Raw genomic sequence first — 18,841 nt, 5'->3', positions numbered from 1 at the left:
AGTTAACCAATTATTAAAAGTTAAATTTGTCAAAAGATCTTCAATTATTTCAACTTATTTTAAATATATCTCTATGTTGAAGGAAGGATGAGAATCATAAAATTTTGGATTTGAAAATAATATTATTATAATTTAGACACTAAATTGACAGTTTCAGTGCTTTTTGACATTCTAAATGTACGAATTTAAATGTCAACAGTTAATCATGGACAATCTGCTATTGGTTTTTCTCTGTTTAAAAATACCCAGTTGTGGCAGAAATTTCTATCCCTATATTCCTCTGCAGGCACATTTATCAAATATAAAATACAGATAAATCAAATAGTAATTTAATTTCTCAAGAAAAACATTAAAGAATACTATCAATTTCCAACTTGTGAAACACCTCTAAAAGCCAATATTTAATAGAGGTAGGGATGAGAAAATAACAATAAAATGAGAACTTCAGATTACAGGAAACTAAAATATTTTTCAACTTTAAATTGCATGTAATATAAATCATACAGGGTTTACAATTTTACCATTATCTAAAGATAAAACAATCAGCAAACAAAACCAGATATAATCCACAAAACCATAAGATTTTGTGTTGTTATAGTTTTTATGCTGTTTATCTTTAAAAGAATGAGAAAGACTAGAGATCACTTCAAGAAAATTTGAGATACCAATGGAACATTTCATGCACAGATGGGCTCAATAAAGGACAGAAATAGTAGGGACCTAACCGAAGCAGAAGATATTAAGAAGACATGGCAGGAATACACAGAAGAACTGTACAAAAAAGATCTTCACGACCCAGATAATCACAATGGTGTGATCACTCATCTACAGTCATACATGCTGGAATGTGAAGTCAAGTGGGCCTTGGGAAGCATCACAACAAACAAAGCTAGTGGAGGTGATGGAATTCCAGTTGAGCTATTTGAAATCCTGAAAGATGACGCTGTGAGAGTGCTGCACTCAATATGCCAGCACATTTGGAAAATTCAGCAGTGGCCACAGGACTGGAAAAGGTCAGTTTTCATTCCAATCCCAAAGAAAGGCAATGCAAAAGAATGCTCAAACTACCACACAATTGCACTCATCTCACATGCTAGTAAAGTAATGCTTAAAATTCTCCAAGCCAGGCTTCAGCAATATGTGAACCGTGCACTTCCAGATGTTCAATCTGGTTTTAGAAAAGGCAGAGGAACCAGAGATCAAATTGCCAACATCCTTGGATCATCGAAAAAGCAAGACAGTTTCAAAAAAACATCTATTTCTGCTTTATTGACTAAGCCAAAGCCTTTGACTGTGTGGATCACAATAAAGTATGGAAAATTCTGAAAAAGATGGGAATACCAGACCACCTGACCTGCCTCTTGAGAAACCTGTATGCAGGTCAGGAAGCAGCAGTTAAAACTGGACATGAAACAACGGACTGGTTCCAAACAGGAAAAGGAGTACATCAAGGCTGTATACTGTCACCCTGCTTATTTAACTTCTATGCAGAGTACATCATGAGAAATGCTGGGCTGGAAGAAGCACAAGTTGGAATCAAGATTTCTGGGAGAAATATCAATAATCTCAGATATGCAGATGACACCAACCTTATGGCAGAAAGTTAAGAGGAACTAAAGAGCCTCTTGATGAAAGTGAAAGAGGAGAGTGAAAAATTTGGCTTAAAGCTCAACATTCAGAAAACTAAGATTATGGCATCTGGTCCCATCACTTCATGGGAAATAGATGAGGAAACAGTAAAAACAGTGGCTGACTTTATTTTTCTAGGCTCCAAAATCACTGCATATGGTGATTGCAGCCATGAAATTAAAAGACACTCACTCCTTGGAAGGAAAGTTATGACCAATCTTGACAGCATATTAAAAAGCAGAGACATTACTTTGCCAACCAAGATCTGTCTAGTCAAGGCTATGGTTTTTCCAATGGTCATGTATGGATGTGAGAGTTGGACTATAAAGAAAGCTGAGCATTGAAGAATTGATGCTTTTGAACTGTGGTGTTGGAGAAGACTCTTGAGATTCCCTTGGACTGTGAGGAGATCCAACCAGTCCATCCTAAAAGAGATCAGTCCTGGTTGTTCATTGGAAGGACTGATGTTGAAGCTGAAACTCCAATACTTGGCCACTTGATGCAAAGTGCTGATTCATTTGAAAAGACCCTGATGCTGGGAAAGATTGAGGGCAGGAGGAGAAGGGGATGACAGAGGATGAGATAGTTGGATGGCATCACCAACTCGATGGACATGGGTTTGGGTAGACTCTGGGAGTTGGTGATGGACAGGGAGGCCTGGCATGCTGCAGTTCATGGGGTTGCAAACAGTCAGACACAATTGAGTGACTGAACTGAACTGATCTTTAAAAGCAGCCACCATCATTAAATAAGCTAGTTCTTAAAGAATATGACAAAACTTTTAATGAAAAAATCAAGTGGTGCTACTTACTTAAAAAAAACTCTGCTGCTACTGCTGCTAAGTCATTTCAGTCGTGTCTGACTCTGTGTGACCCCATAGACGGCAGCCCACCAGGCTCCCTCGTCCCTGGGATTCTCCAGGCAAAAACACTGGAGTGGGTTGCCATTTCCTTCTCCAATGCATGAAAGTGAAAAGTGAAAGTGAAGTCGCTCAGTCCTGTCCAACTCTTCGCGACTGCATGGAGTGCAGCCTACCAGGCTCCTCTGTCCATGGGGTTTTCCAGGCAAGAGTACTGGAGTGGGGGAAAAACTCTACATCCAGTCTAAGGCATCAATCCCTTGGATTATTTTTATCTACACACAAGAATAAGTTTCAATCTTCAAGTGAAGAAAACTAACTCAAAGTAGCTTAAAAACTGAAGCTTCCAGAGAAGTCATTCATTTTAATTCTTATTACTTATATACATTTTAATTAATTTTTATTATAGTTGCTTCACAATATTTTGTTTGTTTCTAGAAGGGGACGACAGAGGATGAGATGGCTGGATGGCATCACTGACTCGATGGATATGAGTCTGAGTGAACTCCGGGAGTTGATGATGGACAGGGAAGCCTGGTGTGCTGCGATTCATGGGGTTGCAAAGAGTTGGACATGACTGAGCGACTGAACTGAACTGAACTGATTTTACAGGAAAGTGAATCAGCTATACATATACATATATCTCCATATTTTTGGCTTTCCTTCCCATTTAGGTCACCACAGAGCACTCTGTAGAGTTTCCTGAACTATACAGTAGGTTTTCATTAGTTATCTATTTTATACATAGTATCAATAGTGCATGGCTTCCCTGATGGTTCAGTGGTTAAGAACCCACCTGACAATGCAGGAGACATCAGTTCTTTCCCTGGGTTGGGAAGATCCCCTGGAGAAGGAAATGGCAACCCACTCCAGCATTCTTGCCTGGGAAACCCATTGACAGCAGAGCCTGGCAGACTACAGTCCATGGAGTCACAAAGAAGTCAGACATGATATAGCAACTAAACAGCAACACAATTAATAGTGTATATATGTCAAACCGAATCTCCCAAGTCATCCCACCTGCCCCACCTTTCTGTCACTGGGGTACTTTCATTTGTTCTCTACACCTGTGTCTCCTTCCTTTTGCAAGTAAGAACATCTTTATTTTTCTAAATTTATGTATACATTAATATACAATATTTGTTTTTCTCTTTCTTTTTTCTTTTTTATTTTATTTTTAAACTTTACAATATTGTATTAGTTTTGTCAAACATCAAAATGAATCCGCCACAGGTATACCCGTGCTCCCCATCCTGAACCCTCCTCCCTCCTCCCTCCTCCCTCCCCATACCCTCCCTTTGGGTCATCCCAGTGCACCAGCCCCAAGCATCCAAGTATCGTGCATCAAACCTGGACTGGCGACTCATTTCATACATGATATTATACATGTTTCAATGCCATTCTCCCAAATCTCCCCACCCTCTCCCTCTCCCTCTCCCACAGAGTCCATAAGACTGATTTATATATCAGTGTCTCTTTTTCTCATTCTGATTTCACTCTATATGGCAGTCTCTGCTGCTGCTGCCAGGTCGCTTCAGTCATGTCCGACTCCATGCAACCCCATAGACGGCAGCCCACCAGGCTCCCCCATCCCTGGGATTCTCCAGGCAAGAACACTGGAGTGGGTTGCCATTGGTAGTCTCTAGGTCCATTCATATCTGTACAAGTGATCCAATTTCATTCCTTTCTATGGCCAAGTAATACTGAGTATAACTGAGTAATATTCAATATTCAACAACAACAACCACATCTTCTTTAATCATTTCTTTGTTGATGGCGTCTTAGGTTGTCTCCAAGTCCTGGCTATTTTAATGGTGCTACAATTCACTTTGGAACACATGTGTCTTTTTGAATTATGGTTTCCTCTGGGTATATGCCCAGGGGTGTGACTATTGGGTCATATGGTAGTTCTATTTTTAGTTTTTAAGTTACCTCCATAGTGTTTTTCATAATGGCTGTACAAATTTACAGTCCCATCAGATTCTCTTATCACTTATATATATTTACAATAATGAACCATAATAAAAATGAATGAATAAATGTGAGACTCATTTTCATTTCCCATATGTAACTCAATATTTTTTGTTATAATTTTTAAAATTATTTCCCTTTATCTTTACTATATTGCTAGTGTTAGGTTGATGCAGTTCTGCATTGTTGAATCTGCTGCTTGATATTGCAATACATTCTTAAGTAAATGTAGTTATGTTATATATCATTTTAATGCACATTTCTGCTTGATTTTTTTGTTAGTGACATTGCTTGCTGCATATTTTATATTTATATATTTTTTAATTTTATATTTCACCCTAGGGAAATGATGTTAGATAAAAAGTAAATTCAAGCGATTTTCTTTTCCAGTTCAAATGGATCATAAAGCAGCAGCAAGAACTCTCAACATCAACAACATGCTTGGTCCAGGAACTCCTAACAAATGTACAGTGCAGTGGTAGTTCAAGAAGTCTTACAAAGGAGACAAGGGCCTGAAGAAGAGGAGTGCAGTGGCCGGCCACTGGAAGTTGACAATGACCAACTGAGTGCAATCATCAAAGCTGATCCTCTTACAACCACAGAAGTTGCTGAAGAACTCAGCATTGAACATTCCTCGGTCCTTTGCCAATTGAAGCAAATTGAAAAGGTGAAAAAGCTTGATAAGTGGTGTGCCTTGTGAGCTGATCACAAATCAAGAAAATGATCATTTTGAAGTGTTGTCTTATCTTATTCTATGCAACAACATTGAACCATTTCTCAATTGGACTGTGACTTGCATTGAAAGTGGATTTAGACAACAACCAGCGATGACTGGCTCAGCGGTTGAACAAAGAAGCTCCAAAGCACTTCCCAAAGACAAACTTGTACCAAAAAAAGGTCATGGTCACTGTCTGGTGGTCTACTGCTGATCTGATCCACTACAGCTTCTGAATCCCAGTAAAACCATTACATCTGAGAAGTATGCTCAGCAAATTGATGAGACGCACCAAAAACTGTAATGCCTGCAGGCGGCACTGGGTCAACAGAGTGGGCCCAATTCTTCTCCAGAACAATGCCTGAGGTCATGTTGCACAATAAACACTTCAAAAATTCAACAAACTGGGCTACTAAGTTTTGCCTCATCCATCATATTCACCTGACCTTTTTGCCAACCGACTACCACTTCAAATATCTCAACAACTTTTTGCAGAGAAAACACCTAGCAGGATAGAAAATACTTTCCAAGAGTTCTTGGAATCCTGAAGCACAGATTTTTACACTATAAGAATAAACATTTCTCATTGGCAAAAATGTGTTGACTGTACTGGTTCCTATTTTGATTAATAAGATGTGTTTGAGCCTGGTTATAATGATTTAAAATTCATGGTTCCAAACCGCAATTACTTTTTCATCAACCTAGTATTTTACTGTCAACTTTACAGCTTTGTCCTCAATGTAAAGGGGACAGATCTTATTTCATTTCTAGTAGTCACACAAAGCCAGGGCCAATACGATATATGCACGCATGCATGCTAAGCTACTTCAGTCATGTCTAGCTCTTTGCAAACCTATGGACTATAGCCCACCAAGCTCCTGTCCACAGGATTCTCTAGGCAAGAATACTGGAGAGGGTTTTCATGCCCTCCTCCAGGGGATCTTCTCGACCCAGGGTTTTAACCCATGTCTCCTGCGGCTTGTGCTTTCATATTTTTATCTCTGTAAACAATAGTTCATAGATGTGAACTTATCTATGGAACAGCTAAATCCATATTACTTTGTCAAATATTCACTAAAATATAAATAGCCTCATTAATTAAATCTTTTGCTCTCAGAAGTTCAAGGCAAAGTGACCCAGTTTTACATTTCCTGTTCCCAGCACAGTGAAAAAACATAGTAGGCTCAATATATTTCATTTAAAATTTGGGTGAATATATATTTAATCTGAACTAAATTGAGAATTATAAGAAAATATATACAAATAAACCATACAGATTAAGAACTGAAGTTTGTGTACATAAGTAATAAAAATAAGAATGAACAAACAAAAACCCAAAGATAACTACATCTATATTACAACAGAAAAGCATTTTAGAACTTTATAAAAAAAAAAAAACAGGCAAACAATTTCATCTGATTTTAAGGCTTCATAACTTTAGGGGATATTTTTCATTTAGCTTTAACAAGTATTTAAAACTCTAGAATATTAAACTTTAAAATAAATTATTACATTTTAATTCTTCTTTACTATGGTATAAAGCTCTTGAAAAGCCTAAAAAATAATGCATATACATATACATGGATTTCTGGCCATAAACTAGTAAATATTATAAAGGTTCTTACACATGCAATTTTAAGTAAACAAACTACCTGTTATTTTAATAACCAGGGTGAACTATAGTTCTCTATAAAATAGTTATTTTACTATAGCATTTTAAGATAGTAAGTTATTATAATATAGGTACAATTTTTCCTCTTATGTATATCATAAAAATAAAAATAAATTTGGAACATGTTATTTTTCATTTATTTTTAAACCATGCTAAGTAATATGCTATACTAACAACATACACTCCTGAAATTGTTCTTTTTCAGATAAAAATTAGGATCTCTTTCTGAATATTCCCTCATTAAATACAGAATATAAAACAGCCAAGGTAATATTGTACTTTCCTCATTAAATGTTGTACTGTTATAAAATTGTTCTGGCTATTACAGTCTTGGGGTTTTGTTATTGTTGTTGTTCAGGCATTATAACTTTTAACCAGTGGACTAATGCATAGATTTTATTCACTTTTAGAAACTGACTAAAGTCGTATGATTTTGTACAATGCTATCTATTAGTTTGCTGAGTTCTTTCCTGTCACATATAATGACAAATACAAATTATTTTCACTTGCATTCACAATTTAAATGTTGTCTAAGTATATTTTAAATCTAGAAGGAGAGTGAAAAGAAATTTTCAGAATTTTTTAAAAAGAGTTTTAGCTAACATTGTCTGACATCAGGCCACTTCTGCACTTGCAGAGATTAAGGGTCTAACCCAGGGTATAGTCAGATATATGTAACAAGAGAAACTCCTTGACCAATTAGGTTCATTTTAAAAACAGTACCATAATTCAATTTTTTCTATCCCTATTTTTCTTTCATTTTGAATGTTTATAGCTACTTAGTTCTGTACTATATAATAAACTTCAGTTGCTTGAGGTTTCAATTTTTATCATAACATTTATTGGCCATTACACAGTTTTTCTAATTAAACATTTAATTTTAATTATTTTACAATAATAATGTGCCAGCAACATATGGAACACATTTGTGTCTTTTAAAGTAAAAATTAAGGTGATACTGAGATATACTTCAACTCATATTTGGAGGCAATCATTTCAATTCTAGATAATTCTTATTTGGAATACACATTAATACATTTTTATTTCCTAATATATAAAATATTTCCTGTTTACTAATTTGCTTAAAATATATCTAATTATAATCATCATAAGTAGGAAAATTTTCATATATTGATTTTTTTTAATTATGTGTAAATGCTTTTATTTATTCTAGATATTATACTCTACATACTATTTCAAGAATGTGTTTCCCCAGGGAGCTCAACCTGGTGTTCTGTGACAACTAGAGTGGTGGAATGAGGGATGGAGGGAGGTTAAAGAGGGAGGGGACATATGTATACTTATGATTGATTTATGTTGTATGGCAGAAACACAACATTGTAAAGCACTTATCCAATTAAAATAAATTTTAAGAAAAAGTGTTCCTCTTTGCAATGCTCATATACCACAAATATGAGTATTACAGCAATCAACCTAAAATAATAATCATTCTGTCATGTTATTAGTACGTTAACATTAGTAAATAAGTTATGTATATAAATATCCCATATATCCAGATACCAAACATTACAAGAATAAAATAATTCATAACTAATTCTAACTCTTGAACATTCAGTTTCTAAAGAGATGTTATAACTTCTAAGATCAGAAAGTAAGTATAACATTACAACTTAAGTTATAAAATGAAATGGGAGGAAGAGTGGTGATTTTTCATTTATATCCAGCCAGTTCAGATCATCAAACAGGCCAATAGCTAGAGGACACAGTAGTATCCTGGGAAAGTAGCTGAATGCATTTTTCAGGACATGGACTGAAAATACATGCTTTCATCCCAGTTCTTGCTTCACAACTCAATTAAGATGTATGTTTGCTGCTATCTGAAACTGGAAACTAGCTTCTTCACCATGAATCACAGTTTTTAATAATAAATCCACCTTAAATAAACACACCAGAAAAAGCTAGTCTAAAGCATAAAAGTGAAAAGCGAAAGTGAAGTCGCTCAGTCATGTCCAACTCTTTGTGACCCCATGGACTGCAGCCTACCAGGCTCCTCTGTCCATGCGATTTTCCAGGCAAGAGTACTGGAATGGGTTGCCATTGCCTTCTCCAAATATCATTTAAACAAAACCTGCCTCCACATGTCAGTTCATGGAAAGCCATTAGAGATTTGAAATATTTATATTTTCTATGAATGGTTGTGTTTATTCAATGCATATTTATGTTTAATTTTCATGCAATTAAATAAAATATATGCCCACCCATAAACTAATATTAGAAGATCCCTATGAAGCAATTTTACAAATAAAAACACATAAAAGTGTTAGTAGTATTACTTTACACTCTTCCTTCTTTCCCTCATGATATCATTTACTGTAAAATTCATCTTATAAAAATCATCAATTAAGGATTAATTATCAATTACTCAAGGATACATCAAAAGAGAAGGCTGATTTCCTAAAGAATAGAGACTGTATGATAATCACTGTTGTAGAATCTAGCTTAGAATCTGTTGTAGAATTCTATCTTAGAACCTAACATAATGCCTGACACAGGGAGATACTTCAAGATGTGGCTGCTGAGTGACTTATTTTCTTAACTTTGAGATGTACTTTAATGAAATAAGATATTACTTGCAAATAATCAATACATAAATATGAGAGCTGAACATCAGTATTCTTACATGTTATCATATGACAAATGTACTTTAAAAGTTTTTCTAATTATAAAAAATAATTAATTTTGGATCTAATTTTAAGAAAACAGAAAATTTTCCTACTAGACTTGCAAAGAGACTGGAAACTCTTCACTAAACTATATTAATATATTCTTTTTTTAATATAAATTTATTTATTTTAATTGGAGGCTAATTACTTTACAATATTGTATTGGTTTTGCCATACATTGACATACATTCTTAAAGGAAAACTTCTTGAATTCTTACATATAGTAAGTACCTACCTATCAGTGTGTATATGTATGCCAAATCTCTATAGTCATGTCTGACTCGGCAACCCCATGGACTGTATGTAGCCCGTCAGGCTCCTGTGTCCATGGGATTCTCTAGGCAAGAATACTGGAGTGGACTACCATTTCTTCCTCCAGGGGATCTTCCTGATTCATGGATCCAAGACCTGTCTGTTAAGTCTCCTGCTTTAGCAGGGGCATTCTTTACCACTAGCGCCACCTGGGAAGCCCAAATAGTAGGCTCTGATAAACACCTTTTTAAAGTACAAACATTATCACTCAGTTCTAGAATATTTATCATTGAAAATCAAAACTGTATATCTCATAAGAATTCATAATGTTTACTGAAAGGAAATCACTATAAAATAGTATTCTCCAGAACATTCTAAACACTAAAGTATAAGATTTACTATGTGTGAATATGTACATTTAAGAATATTTACAAATGTTTAAATGAAACACCTCCATAGTATCGATTTTCCAAATATATACAAGGTATTTAGGACTGTTAAGATTTTTTACACTTCTATATATTTAACAATTGCTGTCATATATTAGTAGTAGTAGTAGGCAACTCACTGCTGCTGCTGCTGCTGCTGCTGCTAAATCGCTTCAGTCGTGTCTGACTCTGTGCAACCCCATAGACGGCCTCCCACCAGGCTCCCCCTCCCTAGGATTCTCCAGGCAAGAACACTGGAGTGGGTTGCCATTGCCTTCCCCAATACATGAAAGTGAAAAGTGAAAGTGAAGTCGCTCAGTCGTGCCCGACTCTTAGCGACCCCATGGACTGCAGCCTACGAGGCTCCTCCCTCTATGGGATTTTCCAGGCAAGAGTACTGGAGTGGGGTGCCACTGTCTTCTCCAGGCAAGTCACAGTGATGAACAATAACTGGTTAGGGAAAGTTTCTAAGTTACATGCAATTTACTGTTGTTGAGTGGAGAGCCTAATACTTTCTTCCCTCATCTTAAGATCTAATTTCCTGGGTCTTTTACAAGCTTACTGAATATTTCTCTTCATTTTAACAAAATGCAGAGAAGAAAGAAGGCTAATAGAAAATATGTGAAAACATGCCTATTTTATATCTAGTATCACTTCTATTTTTCTTTTCAGTAACAGTAGTCTGATAATAACAAAGATGAATAAAACTGGTGCATAAGCCAAACTTTTAAATATTGCTCTCTATTTTAATAGATTCTCTTGGATCACTATATTGCTTTGTTAAGATTTCTCCACCCACCTGTGCCATCCACTCTGACAAAAAAAACAACTATATATGTAAAGTTATTGTGTCAAAAATGCATTAACAAATTTCATGTTGATAAAATATGAGTGTACAGTGCTATGCACAATGGTTTGAAATAATAAAATTGTATTATTATTATGATTTAAATCATAGTTTCAGCAGATTAAAGTAGAGAATGGACCTCTCACCCCATCCTTCCTATCTGCTGTCAATAATCAACTACTACAAGCAAGATCATTTTTATGGGGATTAATGAAAAATTTTTTCAGGTCCCTTGGAAAAAGTGACAAAATACTGAATATCTACATTTATTTTTCTGTAATTATAAGATGATCCCATAATCCTACTTCCAAAAGCTATCTCAAATCCATCTTCTTATCCCCATCTCAGTATTACCATGCTAGCCGGGCCACCATACCCTTTCCTATGTCCCTAAAAACTGCAACAGACTCCTAACACTACTCTTCATTTTCCAATCATCTCTTCTACTTGCTAGCCATAATGCTCTAAAAATGAAAAATGGTTGAAATCTCATTAGCTTCCCATTTTACCAAGGAAAATATTAAAACCTAATTACTTTCCATGGCTTGTTTTCTTCTCTGTGGATCCGTTTCGCATTCTCTTTCAAACCTCACTATAGGCTACTCTCTTCCTTGCTCAGTAAGCTCCAGTTCCATACTGGACTTATTTCTTCAAAGGTGACAAGCTCATCTCCCTTCAAGGTCACTGACCAGGTAGTTCCCTTTACCTAGAATGCACTTCTTTCTGTTCTGTACATTTAGCTGTTTCTCATCCTTGAGAATGTCATTTATGTGTCATTTCCCAGATAGGCCTCTCCAACCATCACATTTAAAATAGTGGGTCCCTCCTGTTATTTGCTCAGGGCCTTTATTGTTTCCTCCATAGTATATAATTTCATTTACTTCCGTATTTTTGTCAGTCTCCCTTAGTAGAAAATAAATTCCATGAAGGCATTTATGAAGTCTGGCTTACTTACTCTTTTTTTCTCTTCATCATATAAATATCAAATTCAAAAACAGAATACTCAATAAAAATAAGGCAAAAGTAGAAGTAATATAATACCTGTTTTTTAAAGAACTAATGCCAGTCCTAAAGAAACTGCAAGTTGATCAGAACACTACAGATGTAGTATATCAAATTATGTTGCACAACTTAAATGTATATATATATACAATTTTTATTTAAAAGTTAACACTGTGGATGTATGGAGAAGGCAATGGCACCCCACTCCAGTACTCTTGCCTGGAAAATCCCATGGACAGAGGAGCCTGATAGGCTGCAGTCCATGGGGTCACTGAGGGTCAGACACGACTGAGCGACTTCACTTTCACTTTTCACTTTCATGCATTGGAGAAGGAAATGGCAACCCACTCCAGTATTCTTGCCTGGAGAATCCCAGAGACAGGGGAGCCTCGTGGGCTGCCGTCTATGGGGTCGCACAGAGTCAGACATGACTTACAATTTAATCCTTCTGTATAAGTTTAGTTTGATTACATGATTAACAAAGTACACTGAACAAAGTTAATTCATGTTTATTATTTAACTACATGTACTGATCTCTACTGTATTTATAGTTCCAAGAAATGGTGAGTCAAGAAGACAAGAAACTTCTATAACTTTAGGGATTTGGTTGACTGATGGACAGTGTAAGATAACATCTATTCTCTCACCATTTAGGACAAAAGAACTACATAGTCAGAAGTACTCCTGTGTGTGAAAGAAGAAAGAGTGAGTGATTGAGATATGGTGTCTGTCACAGGGGAAAAGAATTAGTAGAGGAAATACAAGAAATCATCGATGCCTTTTGCTACTTATTTATACTAGCAATGATTACTGAAGAAAAATTTTCAATTCTTGGATTTTTAATAATATTTAATTTTGTAACATAAGAATAATACAAATTCCATATGGAAAAGTTTGACAGTATTTTAAAAATGTAAAAAGATGTTATTTAATCATTAATTAAATATATATATATATATATAATTTGCCCCTCGAGAAAATCTATATTAAAACTGCTTTATTCATGTTATTTCTAGTTTGAAGACAAGATCCTTAAAGAATGTTGTATAATTTTTGTGTAAGAAAAAAATTTTAGATATAGTCTTATCCCAAACTCAGAACAAAAAGATTTAGATGACCAGTGTGTATCAATGACATTTTATATTCTATTTTAAATACTAATCATAATGGCTCACTTCAGTTTGTGAATGTATAAAAAATTACATTCTAGGTTGTTTTCATACTTATGGAAAACAAATTCATACTTATGGAAAACAAAAAAGGCATGTGATTTCAACCTCTTGCACTTTTACAATCATAGTTTATCCCTCAAATTTTATATAAGTGAAAGGTCTTTTAGCAATATTCCTTATAAATCACTCAGTTTTCCTTATTGAACCCAATTTTCAATATTTTCAGTAAAGTTCACTCTTCAACTTTCTGAAAATATTTCAATTCCCCCCTTTCTGTAAATATAAGAACAACATTCAGTCTTACAGTTTGTGTACAATATTTATGTCAGTTCAACTAATTTGAGGCTATAAATGTAAATAAGCAGGTATTTTTCTGATCAGCTATGTTCACCTGTATTTACACACCACTTACTGGATTTTAGACTTAATTCATTCAAATTAATAAATTTAATGAAACTAATGACTCAAACTATTGTTTTCCTCGTATATTTCAATTTTTCACTGAAATCCCTGGGTGGAGGAGAAAGATCAATTAACACAATCTTGGTAGTAAAATGAACTCACCAGACTCTCATATTCAAACCATATTTTGATTTAATGAATTATTTGAGTATTGATTATTTTTGGAAACATGAGTCACACCCTGAGAGATGCATCAACTCTTTTAGACTAAAGCAGAGTAATTTTTGAATTAATGGATCCCTGGTGGCTACTAATCACTGAGATTGATATACATGGTTACTGACATATGAAACAAGATTGTATTTTATATTCTCCTATCTTTCTAGTACAAAAATAAAAGTTTTCATATCTTAAGAGAGTAAAAACTGTTAATTTTAAAATTACCAACACAAAATAAATACTGTGGTTTTAAACAGAGGGAAAATTAACAGAATAAGGGAAATTTGAGTACAAATCATGTTTTCATTTACTTAATCAGATGAAGTGATCTAGAAAGCAGCTTTACTTTTTGATCAATTCAAGGAGGTTTTAGTAATAGGAAGAGTGTCAAACTGATTTATTTTGTCTTTATGGTGCAGAGATTCACAGCCAGTTAAAAAACAAGAGAAGAGATGCTTCCTATATTCAAGTTACTCATAGCACAGTGTTAAAAATGAAATAGTTCACTTTTCAGATCCTTTTCTTCTATCTATGTATGCAAAACGGGGAATGAAGAAGAGGATGATGCCTTCATTCAACCATGAAATATGTTATATAATTTGGTAAAAATAAATCACATTAAAGGGTTTACTTTTTGATTACTCTTAATGAGAAAGCAAATTATATTAAAATGAAAATCTACCCTCTGTAACAAATTTTAAAAATAAAACAAGAATCCTATTAGCTCTTAGGACAAAAAGTTACTAGAAAAATGAATACATATGCTTAAAGTTAAATATTAAGCCTATTATCAATGCTTATTATTAAGTACATAGATAAGATTTGTATTTTCCATTAATATTTATATATTGTACATGTACTTCAGTAATTCTAAAATTTATCACATTTTCAATGTTTACAAATTGGCAAGATATGTTGATTCATGTCATCTATTTTTGAAACTACAAATAAGAAAATATCCTTCAATTGGTCTCAAAAATAACATTTTGAAGTTCCACATTTTATCAACTATTAGCATGATTATTTCAGCATTCAAAAATTATCTCAAGATATTATAAGGCATAATTTCCAACCACTGTAACTTTAAGTTGTAAAAAGCATTTTAAAAGCAATTATTTGTGTCTGACGAAAAAAAATCTGAGCACATTTTTCCATAATATTCTGTTGAAAAATTCTAAATTTTACCCAACTTACCCTTTAGGTGTGATATTATTCAAGTGTAACACATAGCTTGTGTTTTTAGACTATTAGTACAAATGTAAATTAAGAGTTTTTGGAGACTATCTTTAATGATCCTATTTGTTAGGTAAGTTGAGTAATATTCACTAAGTTAAGCTAATTTACAAAACACAAATAAATTAGATATAATTGGTAAATCTTTTAGTTAAAATGTCTTGTAAAAGTATGAGAAAGCTATTAAAATAGATAAATAAAAATTACTGCAAGAGTTGACAAACAACTCTATGTCCTTAAATTTAATATGAATTACTGAAAGGTCATACTTTAATACTTGAGACACTTTGGTAGAATGGCTTTTTACTCATTTGAAGAGTGTAACATGTTTTATTTTTGGTAGTATCCTCAGGGCCTAGGATGGTTACTGGAACTTTGAAAACATAAATGTTGATTTAGGGACATGATTGAAAGGATATATCTGTTAAAATGTTCCTAGCCAACTTGACTTTAAGTGTATACTTCATTAGAAGCCCTAGAGACATTTAGTATAACATAAATGTCTGATTTTCCAATTACTAAAAATCGTTTCTCCTTTCAATAAAAAGGTCAAGTAATTACATGTTATTTTAAACAATGTTCAATTTTCAGAGGTAAATTAAGTAACTACTTCCTTTGATATTTAATGCCAATAGTCCTTGAAACCAAATGAGGGATGTGTGTGAAGGTATACACCCCCATAGGAGAGCATGGCACTATAGGTGGTACTTATAGAATACATTTTCAAAGGCAAGATGGTTGTGTATGGTTTTCAAGCTGACATATGCATTTGTGATTGCAATCTGGAGGTAAAAACAAAAAAAAAGGACAAAGAATTAGAAAAGCATGTCAAAAGTATCAGTTACATAAAGAGAACTGAATATTGATTCTAAACTATTCTAATAAACTGGCTGTATATGTTTATGACAAAAAAAGGCTGTGTTGTTCTTATTTCCTTCTCTCTTAACCTTCTCACCCTCACAAAGAAAGCCCACATTTTCATGCCATCTGACCTCTATTTATATACCTGCAAATTATTTCGAGACCTTGTATGTTGAATGGTAACTCTAATTTAAGTTTTATATTTGAGGTGTTTTAAAAGTGTGACGTAACAGGTGACACCGGCGGTCATCACAGTGCCAGTGAGAGCATCCAGCCAGGTACATGCTGGAAAACTTTTATGGTTGTTCCTCTCTCAGTCTAGGAGGATTAAGATTATGGAGGTGGTTTTTTAAATATAGATCTTTAAATATTCACAGCAGAAATCCAGTGAGTATGTCTCATAAAGATTGTTGGCTAGAAAGCAAAAAAAAAAAAAAAAAGTCAAAAATTCTCAGTGCTTTCCATTCGGTAAACCTCACTTTCACTTTTCACAGGCTATTCATCTTCCCTTTACCACTTTACCTGACTTTAGGCATAGAATATTCACAACTTCTTAATTCACACCTAATAACACCCCCACCCCCGGCCCCTTCGGGCATCTGGGCTGGAAACAATTCGGAATAATTTCTAAATGTCTACTACATTCGGTCGGGATGGGGTAAAGGGGTTGCAGCTGGGCGAGGGTTTGGTTTATCGAAGGCACAAGGCTGGTTATTTGGCCAGGGGTTACAGCGAGAACGATCTGCTTTCTTGCAGGCGTGCGGGAGAACCTAGACATTACCGTGCAGTGAGCGACCGCAAAGAGCCAGAAGTCTCCATTAAGCCTCTACCACAGAGCCTGACCTCCCGTGGAGACCGCGCAGGGGGAGCGGTCCCGCGGCCGCCAGTAGTGGGACCCAACTGCTGCTGATGCTCACGCATCCGTTTAAAGACATCTGGAAGCAGAAGAGACCGCAGTTCGTGAGGTCTCCGGCCCCGGGAACTGTGGACAGGCGATCTGGTGAGGAGACATCCTCGACCCCCTCGTGTGGAGAGCCCGGAGAAGCCCACCCCGAGACGAAGTTATCTGCCAAGAGGCGACCAACGCACCGGTCCTCGGAGCACCCACCTCCTCCCGCCCCATCTTGCTACTCCACCGGTCCCTTTACCTTGGTTGTTGGAGACGTGACTGCAGTCGCCCGGCCAAGCTGTCAGCAGAGGCAAGAAGAAACCAAATTGCAAAAGAAATTCCCGGACTTCGCTGCCCCCCATGGTTCTCCCCGACTCTCTTCTCCTCCCCCTTAAAGAGAAGTGGCAGCAGCGCAGCCAGGTGTTCAGCGTCAGGTCCGAGTCCACGTCTTCTTCCTCCTCCTCTTCCTCCTCCACCCGGCCCACAGTGGGTGTCCCGGGGCGACCTCCGCGCGAGGCCCCGGGGGCAGGGCACGAAGGTCCAGGCTGCCCAGGTGCAGGCGCAGCTGCTTCGGAGGAGGACGCTGCTTGCGGCGCCAGGGAGCTCCTGGCGGCTGTAGGCGAGCGGAATTGCATCCACCGCCGTGTCCCACTCGCGCGAGGACTATTCACTTGGGCCTGGGAGAGCGCGCGCGCAGGAGCGAGCTCGGGCTGTGGTTTGGGGGAGGGGAGCGAAGGGGCGGGGGAGGGCGCCTCACGGCGGGAATGGGGGGAGGGACGGCCAGGTGCGGCGGTGGCTCGGGCAGCTCTGCCGGTCTGAGCGCCTCTCCTAACTCAGAGTGGGCACTTGCAGAGCCAAAAGCAGGGCGGGCGCCGCAGCTGTGAGCGGGCGGGGGCCGCGGGAACTTTCCTCCGGCCAGTGCGGCGAGAGCCGAGCAACTGAGGAGGCTCCGCGGGGCCGCAAGCGGTCCAAGCAAGCTACAGAGCTGCGCCCTCAGCTCCTAGCCTAGGTGGCGACGGCAGCGGCCCGCAGAGCGGACCCCTCCAAACTCGGCCGCGTCTGCTTCGCGCTTCGGCCTTGGTAGCCTTTTCCCGGGCCTGTCTGAGGCCGCACTTAGTCTCCTAAGCACTTTCCTTCCCATTTCGCGGCAGCAGCGTCCAGCGTTTTAGGGCTACTCTGCACCCTGCAGGGCCACCCTCGACTTCACATTTCCGCCGCCGGAGGGGGCGAGTGCTGTGGCCGAGCGCTCCGGGTCCGGGTTGAGCTTGGCGGCGGCGGACCAGCCTACCGCTCCTCAGCCTGGGTCGCCCAAACTTGCCCGGTAGGGCGAGAGCCTCAGCTTGGCGGCCGCCTCCGCAGCTAGTCCTAGGAGAGCGAAGGAAGGCAGCGAGCTTCAGAGGAGTCACCTCAAGCTGGAGAGGGGCGAGTGCCTGGCACGAGGTCTTACTGAGGTCTTGTCGTCACCGTGCGGCCGCGACTTCACAGTGGAGGTCAACAGCATGGTCGCAGCCGCAGGCGCCGGGATTTCGGGGGGCCCGGGACGCCTGCAGCGTGACGGCGTCGCACCGCAGACTCGGAGAAGCCCACGGGCTGAGCTGTGCGTGGCCGCCTCCACAGACGCGCCGACTGCCTGCGAGCGGACAGCTATCCCCGCGGAAGCCGCCCCCTCGCGGCACCCACTCCCTCCCAGCGCTCCACGGCGCCGGCTGCCTGGTGGGACCACTCGGCCCTCGCCTCCAGTGTTGGGAGTTCGGAAAGGGGGCAACACAGGTGCTAACAAGGAGGGGTCTCAGGGCGCCTAACCCTGACGTCCTCGCCCCGCGGCCGAGGCGGACGTGGAGGGTAGGGCCCGAGCCGCAAGCGCCTCCCAGCTCCGCCAAGCCCGGAGCTGGCCCGCCCGGCTGCCGCCGCTCGGATGCTGCGAGTCCGGCGCTAGAGGGGGTTAGTAGACAACAACAAAAAAATGCTTCCACTGCTCGCAGGTGATAGAGGCTGGTCACGCTAGG

The 18,841-nt window shown here is 38.2% G+C and overlaps 1 protein-coding gene across 1 annotated transcript in view; it reads right to left on the bottom strand.

Annotated features, from left to right (window-relative positions):
- The window catches only part of EPHA6 (EPH receptor A6), a 1,024,550-nt gene extending 1,006,498 nt beyond the window's left edge, over positions 1–18,052 (bottom strand). The window contains exon 1 of the mRNA XM_055567870.1: positions 17,095–18,052. Within this exon, the coding sequence (XP_055423845.1) occupies positions 17,095–17,470 (376 nt within the window). The 5' untranslated portion in view covers positions 17,471–18,052. The remainder of the gene's footprint in view (positions 1–17,094) is intronic.
- Positions 18,053–18,841: the final 789 nt, after the last annotated feature.

This window comes from Bubalus kerabau, chromosome 2 (genome assembly GCF_029407905.1).
Source record: "Bubalus kerabau isolate K-KA32 ecotype Philippines breed swamp buffalo chromosome 2, PCC_UOA_SB_1v2, whole genome shotgun sequence".
Lineage (NCBI taxonomy): Eukaryota > Metazoa > Chordata > Mammalia > Artiodactyla > Bovidae > Bubalus > Bubalus kerabau.
Note: the sequence above shows the minus strand (reverse complement) of the source record. Positions and strands in the feature narration are given on the sequence as shown.